Raw genomic sequence first — 18,643 nt, 5'->3', positions numbered from 1 at the left:
TGTAGGGCATTATTTTGCTTTCACTTGGCAGCTAAACTTCATATCAAATTAATTTTAGTTAATACAACATCCTCTCTCCATCCAACTTTTCTATTTCTAGGCTTCTAGAATGGAAGAACAGATGAATGGCTTGAAAACATCAAATGAAAATCTTCAAAAACATGTAGAAGAGCTGTTGACCAAACTGAAAGAGGTGGAGATGACCACTTTAAAATTTCTCTTTTCCAAAAATATTAAAGCACTTATGAGGCTATTATTTTTTACATGATTTCATGTTTTAAACTGTTTCTGATACCATAAAATGGCCAGGACACTCTCATATGCTGTAGCTAAGCTGAAATAGCTAGATTGAAAAATGGCAATCACATACTATATCCAAAGTACTGTCTGAAAATGAGTATGGTTAATTTTAATATCATTGTAGTATTACACTTTAAGATAAAAATATCAGCAGTATTTTAACTTTAAGGTAATTCATCTTTATCCTGAAACTGATGTTAATTTTTATCTCTTTACAAATTGTTTTTTTTTATCTTAACGTTCGATAAGCATTCTAAATTCAGTTCAAACGAGACTGCTGTAATTGGGTCTTTTTTGTAGGCCAAGGAACAGCAGGCCAGTATGGAAGAGAAATTCCACAATGAATTAAATGCTCACATAAAGCTCTCTAATCTATACAAGGTAAATGCCCAACCACACATTTTAGTATCCTAATGTTGCATTTTTGGGTGTCCAGTAACTTTTTAAGATTAAATTTTAGAGTGCTGCTGATGACTCAGAGGCAAAGAGCAGTGAACTGACCCGAGCAGTGGATGAACTACACAAACTTTTGAAAGAAGCTGGAGAAGGTAAAATTTTTTAATTATGGGAAGATTATTTTGTTTTTTAGATAAAAGGTATTTTTTTTTCCTTTACCTTTGTGTAGATTATTGGATTTAGAAGTTAGATTAATCTTATTAGAGACAAAATTTGGTATAGAAGAAAGAATCTTGGAGTAAGAAACTCTGAATTATATTTTCAACAGATAAGATATTTGAAAATACAGAAAGCTACTGTTTTTCTGAGTTTTTTCATCTTAAATAGTATATACGGTCTGGTTTCTAACAGGAAATTTTTCTTTGATAAGTACATATGGGTTTATAGTTTGGGTATTCTCTTAATCCATAAATAAGCCTCACTTTTTAGGTTAAAAACTGTATATTTTAAAGTCTTGATTTTCATGTATTCTTGCTTTTTAAATGCAAGTTTTTGGTTTTGGTTTTGGTTTTTGGGTTTTTTTTGCTAGTGTAATGTAAGTTGTTTATATGATCTTTTCTAGTTATTTTCTGTGTTCTAGACTAAAGATCAGAATAAAACCAAGGAGATACTCAGAGCCACTTTTTTACTTTGAGTTCCCTTATTTTCCCCACGGATGAGACATGAAAAGGAGAAGTACATTCAGCAGGCCAGGACATTTCAGGAATTAAAAGTAGAGCAAGAGCTTTCAGAGGATAACTGGCAACCATAGCCTGTCTAGAATTTAATGTCTGCTGAAGGGAAAAATAATGACTATGCTGTTACATTTTATAAACTCCAAGATTTTAATTGTATGTTTGGATATTCTGTCTTTAAAAATGTTTTTAGCCAATAAAGCAATACAAGATCATCTTTTAGAAGTGGAGGAATCTAAGGATCAAATGGAAAAAGAAATGCTTGAGAAAATAGGAAAATTGGAGAAGGAATTAGAGAATGCAAATGACCTGCTTTCTGCCACAAAACGTAAAGGTATGGATTAATAGATGCTTATTAATGACTTGAATGAAATATTAGGACTTCCTGTATAGTTCTCACTAATTTCCACTAATAGTATTTCTCTATCTTGTTGTGATGTAGGAAACTCCATCAAGTTTTTTTAGTATAAAATTAATACCTATTCGTATCTTTATTGTCAAATATAAGTACCATTTGATCACACATAATTGTGTGTCAATTTCCAGAACATTTTTAACTATTCTTACTGCATGGTTTTTAGAATTGGATTATGTTATGTGTCAATTTGATGTCATATTTAAAAATCTGCATAGGAATTTATATGTAATATTTAGTAGGTGTCACATTTACTCGTCTTGGAAAAAATAATTGCTGCCTTTAGTGTGAAATATTACAGAAATACACTAGATTTCTGTGTGTCGGCACAGGAGCCATATTATCTGAAGAAGAGCTTGCAGCTATGTCTCCTACTGCAGCAGCTGTAGCTAAGATAGTGAAACCCGGCATGAAATTAACTGAGGTAAGAATGGTATTAAATCTTACTTTCTCCTTCAAAAGGAAATTTGCTGAAATTTAATGCTCAGGAAAATTATTCTTAAAATCATCTAATACGTAATGGATCATTTTAAGAAAAGCTTTCTTGGTTTCTGATTCTTGCAACATGTAGGAAACATTTCCATTTTATGTAAGTGCTAATGCATATTTATTATGAAGCTAGATTGATTATATGCTTCTGTTATTATGCTTAGATTTGAAACAACCCTTTTTCTCCTTTCAGCTGTATAATGCTTATGTGGAAACTCAGGATCAATTGCTTTTGGAGAAACTAGAGAATAAAAGAATTAATAAGTATCTAGATGAAATAGTGAAAGAAGTTGAAGCCAAAGCACCAATTTTGAAACGCCAGCGTGAGGAGTATGAACGTGCACAGAAAGCTGTGGCAAGTTTATCTGTGAAGCTTGAACAAGCCATGAAGGTTGGTTCCATTCTTAAATTTTAACTGTGGGAAAAATATATATGAGAAATGATTTAAGAGGTAATTCTTTCTTAGAATTAAGGTATTTAATGGGGCGCCTGGGTGGCTCAGTTAGTTAAGCGTCCAAACTCTTGATTTTATCTGAGGTCATGGTCTCAGAGATCGAGTCCTGCATCGGGCTCCATCTGGTGTGGAGCCTGCTTAAGATTCTCTTTCTCCCTCTTTCCCTCCCCCTGCTTGTGCGTGCTCGCTCTCCCTCTCTCTCTAACCCCCTCTCTCTCTCTCTCTTCTCTGTCTCTTAAAAAAATAAAGTATTTGAGTCAGAAAAAGCTAATTATGCTTTTCAGTGATAGGGTAATTCTACATTATTAAACTCCTATAATCATGAAATGTTCTTATTCAGCTAAAATTATGGGAGCCTCTTCTATTTTTTTTTAAGACATTAGAGATGTTTTCTGTAGGAATCTGTAGTGGATGATGAATAGCCAAATCTCCTTGGGCTACTCTTCAAATTAAAATAATAATCTGTCTTTGTAATAGAACTCTTGTAAATTTGTCATAGTCATTCTTTGTCAGACAGTTCTGATACTCTGTCTAGAAGTGGTAATGTTTGACCATAGGGAAGAACTCCTTTTTTATAACATTTTACAACTTGGCAAACTTTTGTATACATTGTTTTGTTACTCTTCCTTTGCAAATTTGAAGTACCAAGGAAATTCATAAATACCTTACCTTTTAAGATTCCTTTTTACTAGATAATAATTAAAAAAGAATATATTGACATAATTTTGCTTATAGGGTACAGCTTAATACTGAGAAGAACTCAAGATTTATTAAACAAATTTTATTGAGAAAATTCAGTAACCTTTTGTATCTGCTGTCCTAAACTGATAAATTTTTTTTCCCTGGGAAAAAATAGTATAAATAAGTTGTATCCTTAATTCAAACTTAAAATATTGTTGCTGTTGGTATTACAATTTAGATGTCAGTTTAAATCTGGGTATATCTAACGGTCTTTTTCTCCTGAGTCATATGACATCTAACAGGCTGTCGGCTTTTTAATATCCGCACCCCTCCCTCCCCCCGTGGTTTGAAAAGAAGTCCCTTGAGTATAATTAGATCTTCTCAAGTTTCTCAGTGTTGAGAGTGTTCTTCCTGGAGCTTATTGTCTGAAGAGAATAGTGAGGTACAAGGGCTTTCAGGCTCAAATAATAGCAGATGTTCATTCTGGAAAAAACCTGTTTGTTCCTTTTTCACTAATGTAGGGTATAATAATAAAAATCCCTTACATACTTTTTTCAAAACTAGCAAAGAATTTAAAGATAATTTCTGTATTTTCTTTATAACAATCTTCTGTCCATAACATACATTGTGTGTCCTCCAGTCTAGGTTCTTTGATGTTCATTTGTTAGAGTCTTATAACCACTTATTTCTTCCTTAGCAGTTTAGTGAATCCCATTTTGAACTCAGCAGATTTGTATAATTGCCATCTCTCATGAATATTTGCCTCCTTCATTTTGTCACATACCTGTTTCTACTGAAATTAGCGTATACATACCTTTAGGACAATGTACTCAGGTACTTGAAACACCAGCATAAATATGAGCCATGTTTCACTTGGATAGTATTTAAGACATTATAATGTAAAAGCAGCTCATTAAGAAGTAAAATTTGTATGAATTTGAAATAAAACATAAGATTTCAAACATATTTTGTGCTTTTTATCAGGCTTCTTAAAACTGTGCCCCTAAATCCTTAGTGATAACTGGGATGCAGAACTTAGTAACAAAGCACTGCATATAATGTGTCTTTTTAACAGCCTCGTACGATTGGCTGCTGCTTTAGAAGTAATTCCTGATGCCTTTTTTATACAAGCAAGTCTTACACATCTTACTCAACATTCTTTACTTCGTTTGATCTTTATTTCTCTTTAAGTCGTGTAGAAATGATTGGCATTGTATATAGTCCTTTATTTTCCTCTCAACACAGCTTTTGAGAGTATGTCTGTGACATCATTTGATACACAGTATTAATTTGGTACGGCTGTAAGATTGTAGTTTACAGTTAATTGGGAGGGAAGTAGCAGATTCTCCACTGTTTGCACATAGTGATAAACATGATGAGCAGTACTTGAGATATTAAGAAATATATGTGTTCATGTTTGTAGAGAATTACTCTTTCATAACTACTATATCATAAATAGAATGTTTTTAGTTTATCAGTTGACTGTGGTATTTGAGCACTATATATTTTTGTTATTCATATAACTGCTTCATTTGTATAGATCTTAGAAGGGCATGCAGAATTTTCACTTTAATTTACATTTTAAAGGAGATTCAGCGATTGCAGGAGGACACTGATAAAGCTAACAAACATTCATCTGTGCTTGAAAGAGACAATCAAAGGATGGAAATACAAATAAAAGATCTTTCACAACAGGTTAGAATTTTTTGTTTCTTTTCCTATTTTTTTTTCTAAACAGACTGCCCAATAATGTTTAAATCTGTTTGCAGGTATCTAAGATAGAACTACTGCATATGAAATTCTCATCGGTTAGGAATACGACTCTAGCAGAATTGTAGCCTAGTCATTGTTTTTTGCTTTTTCATAGCCCTTCCTTTTTTTTTTTTTTTTTTAAGTGTTTGATAAATTTTCAGATTGTAACTACTGGTTGTAATAAATGGAATAATTCAAGGATAAATAAGATAATATAGAAATGAAAAATAATTTTTCCCATTAAAATTTTTTTAGATGTTAATATCTAAAACAATAATCTTAATATTTTTAAAATAATTTAATACTAACTGATGGTGTTCATAAAGTAATACTTTATGAAAAATTTTGCAGATTTCTATTCTAAACATTTCCAGAGTCAAAGTCAATACTATTTGGTAACAAACTAACTTTGTTTTTAGATTAGAGTGCTTTTGATGGAACTTGAAGAAGCAAGGGGTAATCATGTAATTCGTGATGAGGAAGTAAGCTCTGCTGATATAAGTAGTTCGTCTGAAGTAATATCACAGCATCTAGTATCTTATAGAAATATTGAAGAACTTCAGCAGCAAAATCAACGTCTCTTAGTGGCCCTTAGAGAACTTGGGGAAACCAGAGAAAGAGAGGAACAAGAAACAACTTCATCCAAGTAAGCTATTGACTACCTTGGTTTGTTTAGCAAATGTTTATTGAAAATATCTTATGTGTCCCTAATCGTGCTGTATACTTAAAAAAAATTGAGCGACAATACAAAAAAAAATTTTTACTCTCTGGGATCTCAATTTATGGATGAAATTGATCGTAAGAATAAAATAGATAAGTAGATAATTTTAATTCAGTGTGATTAGTGCTGTAATGGATAAAAGCCTATCATTGGGAGTGTAGAGATGAGGACCTAGCCTGGGTTTAAGGGAACAGACCAGGCTTTGGGGAGAAGATAATGTAGAATTATTCAAGCAGAGTAACAAATTTTTTCCAAAAAAGTGTTTGGTGCTAGAGAAAGAGCAATGGCTATAAAAGTAAGACTGGGGTTTGGACTGAGTGGAACTGGTTTGATTTTTGCAAATAGATTTTTCGGATGACTTTGGTAAGTACCTGAGTCCTGTATGGTGAAGATTTTAAAAGTGGTTCTTAAGATGCCAGCAGAAGAAAGAAAGGGTAAGAGAGACAAAAATACATTATGCTTAATATGATAGATGGTAAAATGTTTATTAGTTTATAGTTTGAAATTATAACTGCCTCTCAATCTCAGTCATGTGCAATAGACTGATTTCTTTTTCTGCAGAATTGCTGAGCTTCAGCTAAAACTTGAGAATGCCCTCACTGAATTAGAACAACTCCGTGAGTCACGACAACATCAAATGCAGCTTGTTGATTCCATAGTTCGTCAGCGTGACATGTACCGCATTTTGTTGTCACAAACAACAGGAGTTGCCATTCCTTTACATGGTAGGTTTTTATATATTATCCTAAAAAATTTTAAGTAATTTTGGGAAATATTTTTTAAATGTATATTATAGAGTAGATTTTGCAACATCATAAGCACTGTCCGCTCCACTGAATGGTAACTACAGATTTAACTACCATATATGATTGATCATAACATCACCAAGTCTAAAACATACAGTTATTTAGGAATGACTAAGAAAGAAGAAATGCTGACCATTGTTGAAAAATGTGTATCTTCGAGTCCATGAATTACTGTGTTTATGTATTTTTAAGTATAATTGACATGCAATATGCTATTAGTTTCAGGTGTGCCTCATGACGGTTTGACATTTCCATACAATATGAAATGACTCCCACGATAAGTCTGGTTGCCCTCTGTCACCATACAAAGTTATCACAGTATCACTGATCATACTCCCATGCTATACATTATATCTCCATGACCTTTTAGTTAAGTTTTGTTTTAACATTTCATCTGCAAATATTGTCTCTAACCAAAAACCAAAAATAATTTTAATAGGTTATTTAGTAGATTCCTTCTCTCATAATCTCTATAATCTTATCATTTTATTTAAATAAGTCTAACTTATTTTGGTAGTGATACTTGTAATAAGAAATGTTATATCATTCTTTTTACATTTCTGAAGCTTCAAGCTTAGATGATATTTCTCTTGCATCAACTCCAAAACGTTCAAGTACATCCCAGACTGCTTCCACTCCTGCTCCAGTACCTGTAATTGAGTCTGCAGAGGCCATAGAAGCCAAGGCTGCCCTTAAACAGGTGAAACCTCATCATTACACCTTTATCTTGGGTTAGGTTCTTTGAGAACACAGGTTGTCATCTTTTAATAATTTCTCCAATATTCAGTTGCAGGAAATTTTTGAGAATTACAAAAAAGAAAAGGCAGATAATGAAAAAATACAAAATGAGCAGCTTGAGAAACTTCAGGATCAAATTACAGATTTGCGATCACAAAACACCAAAATTTCTACACAACTAGACTTTGCTTCTAAACGGTAAATTTTCTGTTGTTCAAAAATTAATAGCCTAATAGTCTAAACTTCAGTATTCAAATGAATCAAATTCAAGGATTAATTTACAAGAGTGTTACTTATTTGTGGACCGTACTCTAGGGTGAGAAGCTGTGGGGGTTCATTTTTTTAATATTGGTTTATGATTCTCTTGGGCATTCCTAAGGAGTCCAGATACTTATTTAGAAAGTTGAAGTTGATGTGAGGAATGTTGCTACTTTTCCTTCCTGAGATTGAAGGATGTGTTGTTTCTGTAGGACTTAATTATTTATAAATGCATCAGAGAATGAGAGGTATATGAACAAATTTCATTCAGCCTTCTCTAGAAGAGAAGCAAGTGCTAGATTATTTTGGGAAAATTCACTTTCTTGGTCATTTGTAAAGGAATAACAGTAAATCTCATTTTATAGTTATTAGTAGTTTAGCGGGTTAGGACAAAATTTATTCCTGTGTATCCTACATGATAAAAAAAACTGTGTTTTTATCAGGATATGGCAGGTAGTTTTCCTCCATACAGTCCAACAATTTGATACCCCAGGTAAAAGCACTTTTTTTTTTCCCTATGCTGATAGCTGTAGCCAACCATTCTGTAAGCTTTCAAGCACGTAAGAAATTAGAAAGAATTACAGAGGCTAAAGGATCTGCAAAACTCCCTCTCTAACCATGCATAAATACCTTAAATTGCATACCGTATCATGGTGGATGTTTGATATATCAACATTATATTGGCATTGTTTTGAATGTGATTAAAGTTCTTATGAATGACCTAGCTTAAAAAGTTAATTCAACATGAAAGTAGAATTTAAAGCTTATTTAGAATTTAAACTTAACTATTAAATTTGGAGTTGAAGATTTTACATTATTATACAAACTACTTTTTTCACATTGGTTTTTTAAAATTTTTTCTTCAAAGATTTTATTTATCAGAGAAAGTGAGAGACCAAGCATGAATGGAGGGAGAAGCAGACTCCCTGCTGAGGAGGGAGCCCTATGCGGGGCTCAATCCCAGGACCCTGGGATCATGACCTGAGCCGAAGGCAGACGCTTAACAGACTGAGCCACACAGGCGCCCCTCATGTTATTATTCATGTGAAATTAAGCTGTTGTGAAGTTCCTTAAGGCACTGACCTAGGATATAGTATTTCAGTTGCTTATAGAATTATTTTTCTCTCATAAGTTATGAAATGTTACAAGATAATGTTGAAGGATATCGTCGAGAAATCACATCCCTACATGAGAGAAATCAGAAACTCACTGCAACAACTCAAAAGCAGGAACAGATCATCAATACAATGACGCAGGATTTGAGAGGAGCAAATGAAAAGCTAGCTGTTGCGGAAGTGAGACCAATTTCCCTCCTCTGACTTGCATTATAAATTGCATTTGACATTTGTTTTTTAGTTATTACTTTGATTTTACTGGTTGACATGATACAGATGTTTGAGAGGTTTGTGGATTTGAAGTCCTTATTACATAGTTTCCAAATATCCAGTTGTGCATCAATCCAGTGGTTGGTTCTGTCCAAACTAAACTGGGAAAAGTTTGGTTTTTTTGGATTAAGATTTCCTTACAAGTCTTCCATTTCATACTAAATTTGTAAGTCACTGTTTCTCCAGTTACAACAAAGACAAATGAATATTTCATTCATTCTTGCTCATTTCTGATAAAAGGCAGTATAAAAATTTAGCATTAAATTATATTTCTGAATTTCAACATGAATACAAATGCCTGTTAGAAATTGACAGTACTTTCAATTAAATACTGGATTCTTGATGAATTTTATATGATGTTTTACTTTTTTATAAAGTTACAACTTTTTGATCATTACTTATGAACAAGGTGCAGTTGTCCCCCATTTTACCTTGGAGAAACACTCGAAAGTTAAGTGTCCTGTTTAGGATAGTCATGAAAGATTTGGTTGGTTGGGACTTAAACTTAGGTGTTCTTATTCTATTGGCTACATTCTTTCATTGTTACGTACTCACACATTTGTGGGGAATGGAGGCATCACTTTTTCAAACTGGTGGAGTAAGTTTTATGATTGCTTATTTATGATTTATTATATAAATGTGAATACTTTGAGGATATTGATTTTCAGAGCAGCCTCCCAAATCTGAGGATCAGATTGTACTCTTTATGAGGAAAAAAAAAAGTTGAGATAAATCATTCGGCACTCTCAGATACTTAGAAACCAAGTTTGGATTCTAAAACTTCTGTAATTTAGTAGTATGTAGGTGTGACTATAGCAAAATTTTGCAGTTTTGTTTCTTTTACTCTGATGTTTTAGATTTTTTTTTTTTTGCTTGTTCTAAAATCTGATTTGTTAAGAGCAGAGAAATCATAAATGTGGTAATTGCAAGATTTTTTCCTTTGATCTGTTGATATTCCCAATAACTTTTGCTTCATATTTCAACACATGAAACTTCAAAGAGTTCTAAATCCTTATATAATGAAGAGATGTCCTCGTCTCTAATTAGCATTAAGAAATACATAGTAATGAAGTGTCATTTTAATTTTATAATGGTGTTACTGCATTTGACACATTAGTTTGCAGCATTTTTTTCTTTTACTTGTATTTGCCTCAAGGTAAGAGCAGAAAACTTGAAAAAGGAAAAGGAAATGCTTAAATTGTCAGAAGTCCGTCTTTCTCAGCAGAGAGAGTCTTTATTAGCTGAACAAAGAGGGCAAAACTTGCTGCTGACTAATCTGCAGACAATTCAGGTAAACAGACAAAAACACCCATAGAAAAAAATTTTCGAAGTTAAATTTAAGTAGTTTTAACATTGTATCCTCTTGGGTTCTTAATTAGAAAATTTTTCTGTCACTTTTGTCACACATAATGATGATAATTGAGTTTTGAGGTTTATTTTAGGACATGCCAATATTCTAAATAAAACCTTGAAACAGAAATGATTGAAACTGTGCGTTTGGCAGTTTTCATCGTCAGATCTATATTTACAGAGTCCTGTGCAGTTTAATTGTTTATAAGATTAATTCTTTTAAAATTTCAGGAAATTTGAATGACTCTTGTAGTATGTTTCTTTTTTCTTTATTAAATAGATATATATTTTTAAAGATTTTATTTATTTATTTGAGAGAGAGAGAGGGAGCAGGGAGCACAAGAGCAGGGTGAGGAGCAGAGGGAGAAGCAGACTTCCTGCTGAGCAGGGAGTCCAGTGCAGGGCTCAGTCCCAGGACTCTGGGATCATGACCTGAGCCGAAGGCAGATGCTTAACTGACTGAACCACCCAGGACCCCTAAATAGATATTGTAATATGAAAAATGTCAAAAGACTCTTGGTAAATATTCTAGATTTTAACTTCTTTAAGAAGTAGGTTGTAATCCTGTAATTTCTCTGTAGCCTTAATTTTCTTTGTATTGCTTTTTTAACTTTTTTCTTAAGCATAACCAAAAATCTTTTTTTACCTTAGGGAATATTAGAGCGATCTGAAACAGAAACCAAACAAAGGCTTAATAACCAGATTGAAAAACTGGAACATGAGATATCTCATCTAAAGAAGAAGCTGGAAAATGAGGTGGAACAAAGGCATACACTTACTAGAAATCTAGATGTGAGTCTGCTTAGTATTATGAATTTCTGTAAATTGTTTATTTCCAGAAATGAAGCTGGTATGTAGGTACACCGCCATCTCCTGTTGAAACATGGTTTTGAAGAGACTTCTTTCAAGCTGTTAAGTTTTTCTTGCCTCTTTGTGTGCCTAGTAATTTTTGGTTGGGTGCCATACATTGTGAATTTTATCCTATTAGGTGCTAGATATTTTTATATTCCTGTAAATCCTGGGTTTTGTTCTGGGATGCAATAATTGAAAATAGTTCAATTCTCTTGCTTTTTATGATTTATTAGCTTTCCAAAACAATGCTCCGTCTATAACTAATTATTCCCCACTATTAAGGTGAGATCTTCCTGAATACTAATCCCAGTGTCCAATGAATTATAAGTGTTTTCAGTCCCAGTGTCCAATGAATTGTGTTTTCAGTCTGGCTGCTGGGCATTATTCCTGACTCTCTATGAGCACCAGACACTCTTCACTCCAGTCTCTTTGGATGATTCTTAACCCTGCCTAGGGTAATGTCACATGTATGCACTGATGACTTTTTTTTTTTTCCTTCAGTTATTTCAGATCTGGTTTCTGTTATTCAGATCTGGTTTCTGTTACTCTATCTGGGCCAGAGTTTAAAGTATTATAAAAAGATAATGTGAACCTCTAGTTACTTAAGAACCTAAAGATAGCGTTCACAGGATTAATGTATTTTTTTTTTAGGTTCAACTTTTAGATACAAAGAGACAGCTGGATTCTGAGACAAATCTTCATCTTAACACAAAAGAACTACTAAAAAATGCTCAGAAGGAAATTGGTACATTGAAACAGCACCTCAGTAATATGGAAGTCCAGCTTGCTTCTCAGTCCTCACAGAGAACTGGTAAAGGTAAATCAATAATTAAGTGGACTGATAGTAAAGTACTTTTTTTCCCTTTTTTTTTTTTAAGATTTTATTTATTTGAGAGAGAGCAAGTTAGAGAGCGAGCAAGCAAGCATGAGCAGCGGGGAGAGGGGGATGGAGAAGCAGACTATTGAGCAGGGAGCATGACTCGGGGCTTCATCCCAGGACCCTGGGATCATGACCTGAGCCGAAGGAGATGCTCAACCGACAGCCACCCAGGTGCCCCAGTAAAGTACATTTTTAGGCTGATAACATATCTTGTAAATAAATAGCCTATTCTTTGTGGATAATAGCAAAAGAGAAAAAAAACCTTCTTATTCTTCATATAGTAAAGCTTGGTTTTAGCCTTAAATTAATAAATTTGCAGACCTAGAAGATTCAGAATAGTTCTGTATGGCACCTGACCAAGGTATGCTCTAGTTTTCCAGTTGTTGAAACCATTTATTGATACTTTAAAATGTTTCCTTTGAGGAGAGTTAATACTTGAATTTTCAACTCTCCCTTGTTACAACTCTGCTCACTTACAGAAATAATTGATTTGTTTGGTCTCTCTTAGAGTAGTAGTCATAATCATTGTTCATTGATAGCCTTAGGTGAAAGATTTGTTTCATTATGCTTCTCTATGAATACACCATTTCAGATGCAAAGCCTTCAGTCCAGGTAACCTTTAAAAAATGATATAATAGGTATGTATGTGTCTATGTATATATGTGTATATGATACATAAAGATATAGTGGTTATATAGGTTTTCAGTAGTCAGTAGTGCATTCTTACAGATAAATGATAAGAAAATATCCTTTTCAATATGCAATTTCTTCCTTTCCCATGGATTTTAGGATGAAAATTGAATGATTTAAGATTTAGTGTTTTAGAGTAAGCAGTGTTTAAATAATAAATTAAGAATCTGGTAGTATCTTCAAGTAGCTCCCTCAGTTTAGTACAAATATTTAGTATTCTTTAAAGATCTTTGTAATATTTGTAATAGCAGATTTCAAATATTTGATATTTTGAAGAAGAAATAACAATATCTGACAAAATACCTGTTTTTATTTTGGCATTTAGCATGGGATGAAATATACTTTTTAGATAAGTACTTCTACATTTGAGCCTTAATCCTGATTTCACAAATTGTTAGATAATAGTCATCTCTAATGTCATTTAAAATGTTAATTTTAAGAAAGCTCTTAAATCTTTTAGGTCAGCCTACCAACAAAGAAGATGTGGATGATCTTCTGAGTCAGCTAAGGCAGGCAGAAGAGCAAGTTAATGATTTGAAGGAGAGACTTAAAACAAGTACTAGTAATGTGGAACAGTATCGAGCAATGGTTACTAGTTTAGAAGAATCTCTTAACAAGGAAAAACAGGTATATACAATTTTAAATTCAATTTGAATGCACTTAACTTTTTTTTTTTAATTAGGAGCTTGCTGTGTGTAAGCACTCTAGTAAATGTGAGTTCAAGTGACATCATTGTGTTTACCTCTTACACCTTAAAAGTACTTAAGTCTAATAAGCCAGATAAAACCCACAAAATTCGTAAAACAAAGGAGAGTATAATTGCTGTAAGAAAGGTACAGATCAAATGTTGGTGTGAATGGGAGGGAAGTAAGGTTATTTATCTCCTGCATGACAGAGAGGGAGATGGCATTTTTTCAGTCTTTAAAGAAAAGTATCATTTGGATAGTCAAAGGTAGAAGGTAATTCCATATAGTAAGAACCCTCAGCCAAGTAAAAAAGACTTCAGATGAGAACAGGTGGGCTAGTGTATTGACTTTGTGAAATGAAATAATGAGAAATAGAATTATAAATGTACCAAGAACCAAATGTGAAAGGTTTTGAATGTCATATTAAATCATATTCTGTTAGATTATTAGAGCGCTCTTGATTTTTTTCCAACATGTTAAAATCAGAATTTGTTTTAATTAAAGTGTAGTAGATTGGAGGATAGAGTTTTTTTTAGTGACTATAGCAATAGTCTAGGGCCACAGTTTTAAAAGATGCTTTTGTGCTTGGCGTCATGAAAATCAAGATATGTGGGGAAAAAACCTTTCAGTGGTAGAATGGACAGATTTGGCAGCAAGTGGATATGAGGATTGAGAGAGAAATGGGGAACTGGAAATTTCACTTCAAAAGAAAAATGGCTAGTAGCCAAGTTAAGAGGTAGCTTAAGATTTTAAATGTTTTTAAACTCTTTGATCAGCATTGATGGATTTTTTTTTTAATACAAGGCAAATGTTAATTTTTAATACTTTTCAAATTTAGTTTAGACCTAGAGAAACTAATTGTATAACTTTAAATGTGTATAATTTTTATATCCTATTATTTGGATGATGGTAAAGGTCACAGAAGAAGTACGTAAGAATATTGAAGTTCGTTTAAAAGAGTCAGCTGAGTTTCAGACACAGTTGGAAAAGAAGTTGATGGAAGTAGAGAAGGAAAAACAGGAACTTCAGGATGATAAGAGAAAAGCCATAGAGAGCATGGAACAACAGGTAAATTGGTTTATTAACCTTATCAGTCTTCTATGTGTGTAAGGATTTGAATAGCTCATTAATATCTCAGCAGATACTGATTGAACACAAATTTAACAATAGTTTCATGTGTTACTCTGCTCTTTAGGTCTGTAGATGTTTTCTTTTGAGGATTTTAGACTACTTTATGGTAGTAGTTATAAGTGCTGCTTTTTAGAAGCCTCTGCCTGAGCATTGACTGGTATTATAGTGAATATAATAGACCTTCAGAGTGTGTGCAGATAACATCAAGTTATCTTTTAAATTTAGTAAGAAGTCCCTTTGGGCTAGTTGGATATTTAAAATCTGCCTTTACTATAAAATTAGTTTGCAGTTAACTCTGGTTTTAATGTTGTTCTTCTGGTTTAGTTATCTGAGTTAAAGAAAACACTCAACAGCGTTCAGAACGAAGTACAAGAAGCTCTTCAGAGAGCAAGCACAGCTTTGAGTAATGAACAGCAAGCCAGACGTGACTGTCAGGAACAGGTAAGTGTTGATCTTGTAGCCAGTTATTGAGAAATGAGATTTGATCCTAGGGAACAGTTCTTGGAGTATATTAATACATTTGGGGGATGGGTGAACCTTACAGAAATGCAAAGTTATTTACACTGTTGTGGAACTTGGACTAAGATCAGCTGAAAAGTGTATGTGAAGGCTAAAAGTAAATAGTGTGATAACCATTTACAAATCAATCTTCACAAATGGGGAAAAAATATAAAAATACGAGTGAGAATAAAACTGAAATAGAATGGGAAAGGAATACAAGTAAGGAGATTAATAATGTTCTCATTTTTAAGTTGGGTGATATATGAATAACCATTTCGTGACAATTTTTTTTTTTTTTGGTGCAAAATGGTCACATTTATTGCTTACTTGTACATAGTACGTGTATGTACGAAGATTACTTTAAAAATTGAATACAGGGGAAGATACTTCAAAGTAATTAGACAAAAATGAATTATCCTTGGCTTATTGCCAAATACAATATTGGGAATTAAAATGAATATATCCATAACGCAATATTAAAATAAATTATTATCATTTCCTTTTGTTGACTTTAAGTTTGTATGCATGTGTACACATGTATTTTTACATACCTGAGTTATACTTAGCCTTTATTTCACCCTCCAAATTGCTACATAGTCTTCATAAGTTTCATTTTGAATAGTTCTTTAATATTTCTTCTTTGTTTTGGGATTGGGGGTTGTTGTTTTTCTCCAATTTTTTTTAAAATTCGTTAGTTAACGTACAATGTAATACTATTTTCAGGTGTAGAATTTAGTGGTTTATCACTTACATACAACACCCAGTGCTCTTCACAAGTGCCCTCCTTCATCCCCATCACTTATTTAACCTATCCCCCCACCAAACTTCCCTCCAGTAACCCTCAGTTTGTTCTCTATAGTTAAGAGTCTGTTACTTGGTTTGCCTCTCTTTTGCCCCATGTTCATTTGTTTTTTTCCTTAAATTCCACGCATGAGTGAGATCATATGGTATTTGTCTTTCTCCAACTTGTTTTGTTTAGCACAATACTTTGTAGCTCCATCCACGTCATTGCAAATAGTGAGATCTCATTCTTTTTTATGGCTGAGTAATATTCCATTGTATATATACACCACACCTTCTTTATCCCTTCATCAGTCAGTGGACATTTGGGCTTTTTCCATAATTTGGGTATGATTGATAATGTTGCTATAAACATTGGGGTTGTGCAAGTGTCCCTTCGAATCAGTATTTTTTTATCCTTTGGAAAATTCCTAGTAGTACAGTTGCTGGATCATAGGGTAGTTCTATTTTTAGCCTTTTTTTTTTTTTTTTAAAGATTTTATTTACTTATTTGACACAGAGAGAGAGAGAGACAGCAAGAGAGGGAACACAAGCAGGGGGAGTGGGAGAAGGAGAAGCAGGCTTCCTGCTGAGCAGGGAGCCCGATGCAGGGCTCGATCCCAGGACCCTGGGATCATGACCTGAGCCAAAGGCAGACGCTTAACGACTGAGCCACCCAGGCGCCCCTCTATTTTTAACTTTTTGAGGAACCTCCATACTGTTTTCCAGAGTAGGTGCACCAGCTTGCATTGCCACCAACAGTGTAAGAGGGTTCCCCTTTCTCCATATCCTTGCCAACATCTATTGTTTCGTGTATTGTTCATTTTAGCCATTCTGACAAGCGTGAGGTGATATCTTCGTTGTAATTTTGATTTGTATTTCCCTGATGATTAGTGAGGTTGAGAATCTTCTCATGTGTCTGTTAGCCATCTGTATGTCTTGGAAAAACATCTGTTATGTCTTAAGCCCATTTTTAACTGGATTAATTGGTTTTTGGGTGTTGAATTTGGTATGTTCTTTACATATTTTAGATACTAATCTTTATCAGATATGTCATTTGCAAATATCTTCTCCCATTCCATAGGTTGCCTTGTAGTTCTGTTGTTTGTTTTGCTGTGCAGAAGCTTTTTATTTTGAAAAAGTCACAAAAGTTTATTTTTGCTTTTGTTTCTGTTGTCTCCGGAGACGTATCTAGTCAGAAGTTGCTATAGCCAATGTCAGAGAGGTTACTGCCTATGTTCTCCTTGAGGATTTTGATGGCTCCTGTCTCACATTTAGGTCTTTAAACCATTTTGAGTTTATTTTTGTGTATGGTGTAAGAAAGTGGTCCAGTTGCATTCTTCTGCATGTGTGGCTGTCCAATTTTCCCAACATCATTTGTTGAAGAGACTTTTCCCATAAGATATTCTTTCCTGCTTTGTTGAAGATTAATTGACCATATAGTAGTTGTGGGTTCACTCCTGGGTTCTCTGTTCTGTTCCATTGATCTATTTGTCTGTTTTTGTGCCAGTATCATACTATCTTGGTGACTACAACTTGTAATATAACTTGGAATCTGGAATTGTGATGCGTCCAGCTTTGCTTTTCTTTTTCAAGATTGCTTTGGCTATTCGGGATCTTTTGTGGTTCCATACAAATTCTAGGGTTGGTTGTTCTAGCTCTCTGAAAAATGGTTCTAGCTCTCTGAAAAATAGGGATTGCATTAAATGTATACATTGCTTTGGGTAGGATAGACATTTTAACAGTATTTGTTCTTCTAATCCATGAGCATCTTCCTATTTTTTTGTGTCATCTTTAATTTCTTTCATCAGTATTGTATAGTTTTTAGAGTACAGATCTTTTACCTCTTTGGTTAGGTTTATTCCTAGGTGTCTTACCGTTTTTGGTGCAATTGTAAATGAGATTGATTCCTTGATTTCTCTTTCTGTTGCTTCATTATTGGTATATAGAAATGCAACAGATTTCTGTACATTGATTTTGTGTCCTGTGACTTTACTGAATTCATGTATCAGTTCTAGCAATTTTTTGATGGAGTCTTTTGGGTTTTCTGTAAGTATCATGTCATCTGCAAATAGTTGAAATTTTGACTCCTTCCTTGCTTCTTTGGATGCCTTTCTTTTTGTTGTTTGATTGCTGAGGCTAGGACTTCCAGTACTGTGTTAAATAACAGTGGTGAGAGTGGACATCCTTGTCTTGTTCCTGACCATAGAGGAAAAGCTGTCAGTTTTTCCCTATTGAGGATGATATTAGCTGTTGGTTTTTCATATATGGTCTTTTATTATATTGAGGTATGTTCCCTCCATCCTTACTTTGTTGAGGGTTTTTATGAATGGATGTCGTACTTTATCAAATGTTTTTTCCACATCTATTGAGAGGTTCATACGGTTCTTATCCTTTCTTTTATTAATGTGGTGTATCATGTTGATTGATTTGCAAAATTGAACCACCACTGCTGCCCAGGAATAAATCCCACTTGATCGTGGTGAATGGTTCTTTTTTTTTTTTTTAAGTTTTATTTTATTATGTTATGTTCCTCACCGTACATTACATCATTAATTTTTGATGTAGTGTTCCATGATTCATTGTTTGCGTATAACACCCAGTGCTCCATTCAGTATGTGCCCTCTTTAATACCCATCACCAG

The 18,643-nt window shown here is 33.6% G+C and overlaps 1 protein-coding gene across 2 annotated transcripts in view; it reads left to right on the top strand.

The window, feature by feature from the left end:
* Positions 1-18,643, top strand: part of TPR (translocated promoter region, nuclear basket protein) — a 67,575-nt gene that overhangs the window by 8,943 nt on the left and 39,989 nt on the right. For both annotated transcript variants that reach the window (XM_032393221.1, XM_032393220.1), the window contains exons 8-25: positions 101-193; positions 601-681; positions 761-848; positions 1,624-1,764; positions 2,178-2,269; positions 2,528-2,725; positions 5,057-5,164; positions 5,641-5,867; positions 6,504-6,667; positions 7,315-7,448; positions 7,536-7,684; positions 8,877-9,039; positions 10,286-10,420; positions 11,131-11,271; positions 11,983-12,148; positions 13,362-13,528; positions 14,503-14,655; positions 15,043-15,159. In XM_032393221.1, the coding sequence (XP_032249112.1) occupies positions 101-193; positions 601-681; positions 761-848; positions 1,624-1,764; positions 2,178-2,269; positions 2,528-2,725; positions 5,057-5,164; positions 5,641-5,867; positions 6,504-6,667; positions 7,315-7,448; positions 7,536-7,684; positions 8,877-9,039; positions 10,286-10,420; positions 11,131-11,271; positions 11,983-12,148; positions 13,362-13,528; positions 14,503-14,655; positions 15,043-15,159 (2,517 nt within the window). The remainder of the gene's footprint in view (positions 1-100; positions 194-600; positions 682-760; positions 849-1,623; positions 1,765-2,177; positions 2,270-2,527; positions 2,726-5,056; positions 5,165-5,640; positions 5,868-6,503; positions 6,668-7,314; positions 7,449-7,535; positions 7,685-8,876; positions 9,040-10,285; positions 10,421-11,130; positions 11,272-11,982; positions 12,149-13,361; positions 13,529-14,502; positions 14,656-15,042; positions 15,160-18,643) is intronic.

This window comes from Phoca vitulina, unplaced genomic scaffold (assembly GCF_004348235.1).
Source record: "Phoca vitulina isolate PV1807 unplaced genomic scaffold, GSC_HSeal_1.0 scaffold71, whole genome shotgun sequence".
Lineage (NCBI taxonomy): Eukaryota > Metazoa > Chordata > Mammalia > Carnivora > Phocidae > Phoca > Phoca vitulina.
The sequence above is the reverse complement of the archived record's forward strand: the minus strand, read 5'-3'. Positions and strand labels throughout refer to the sequence as shown.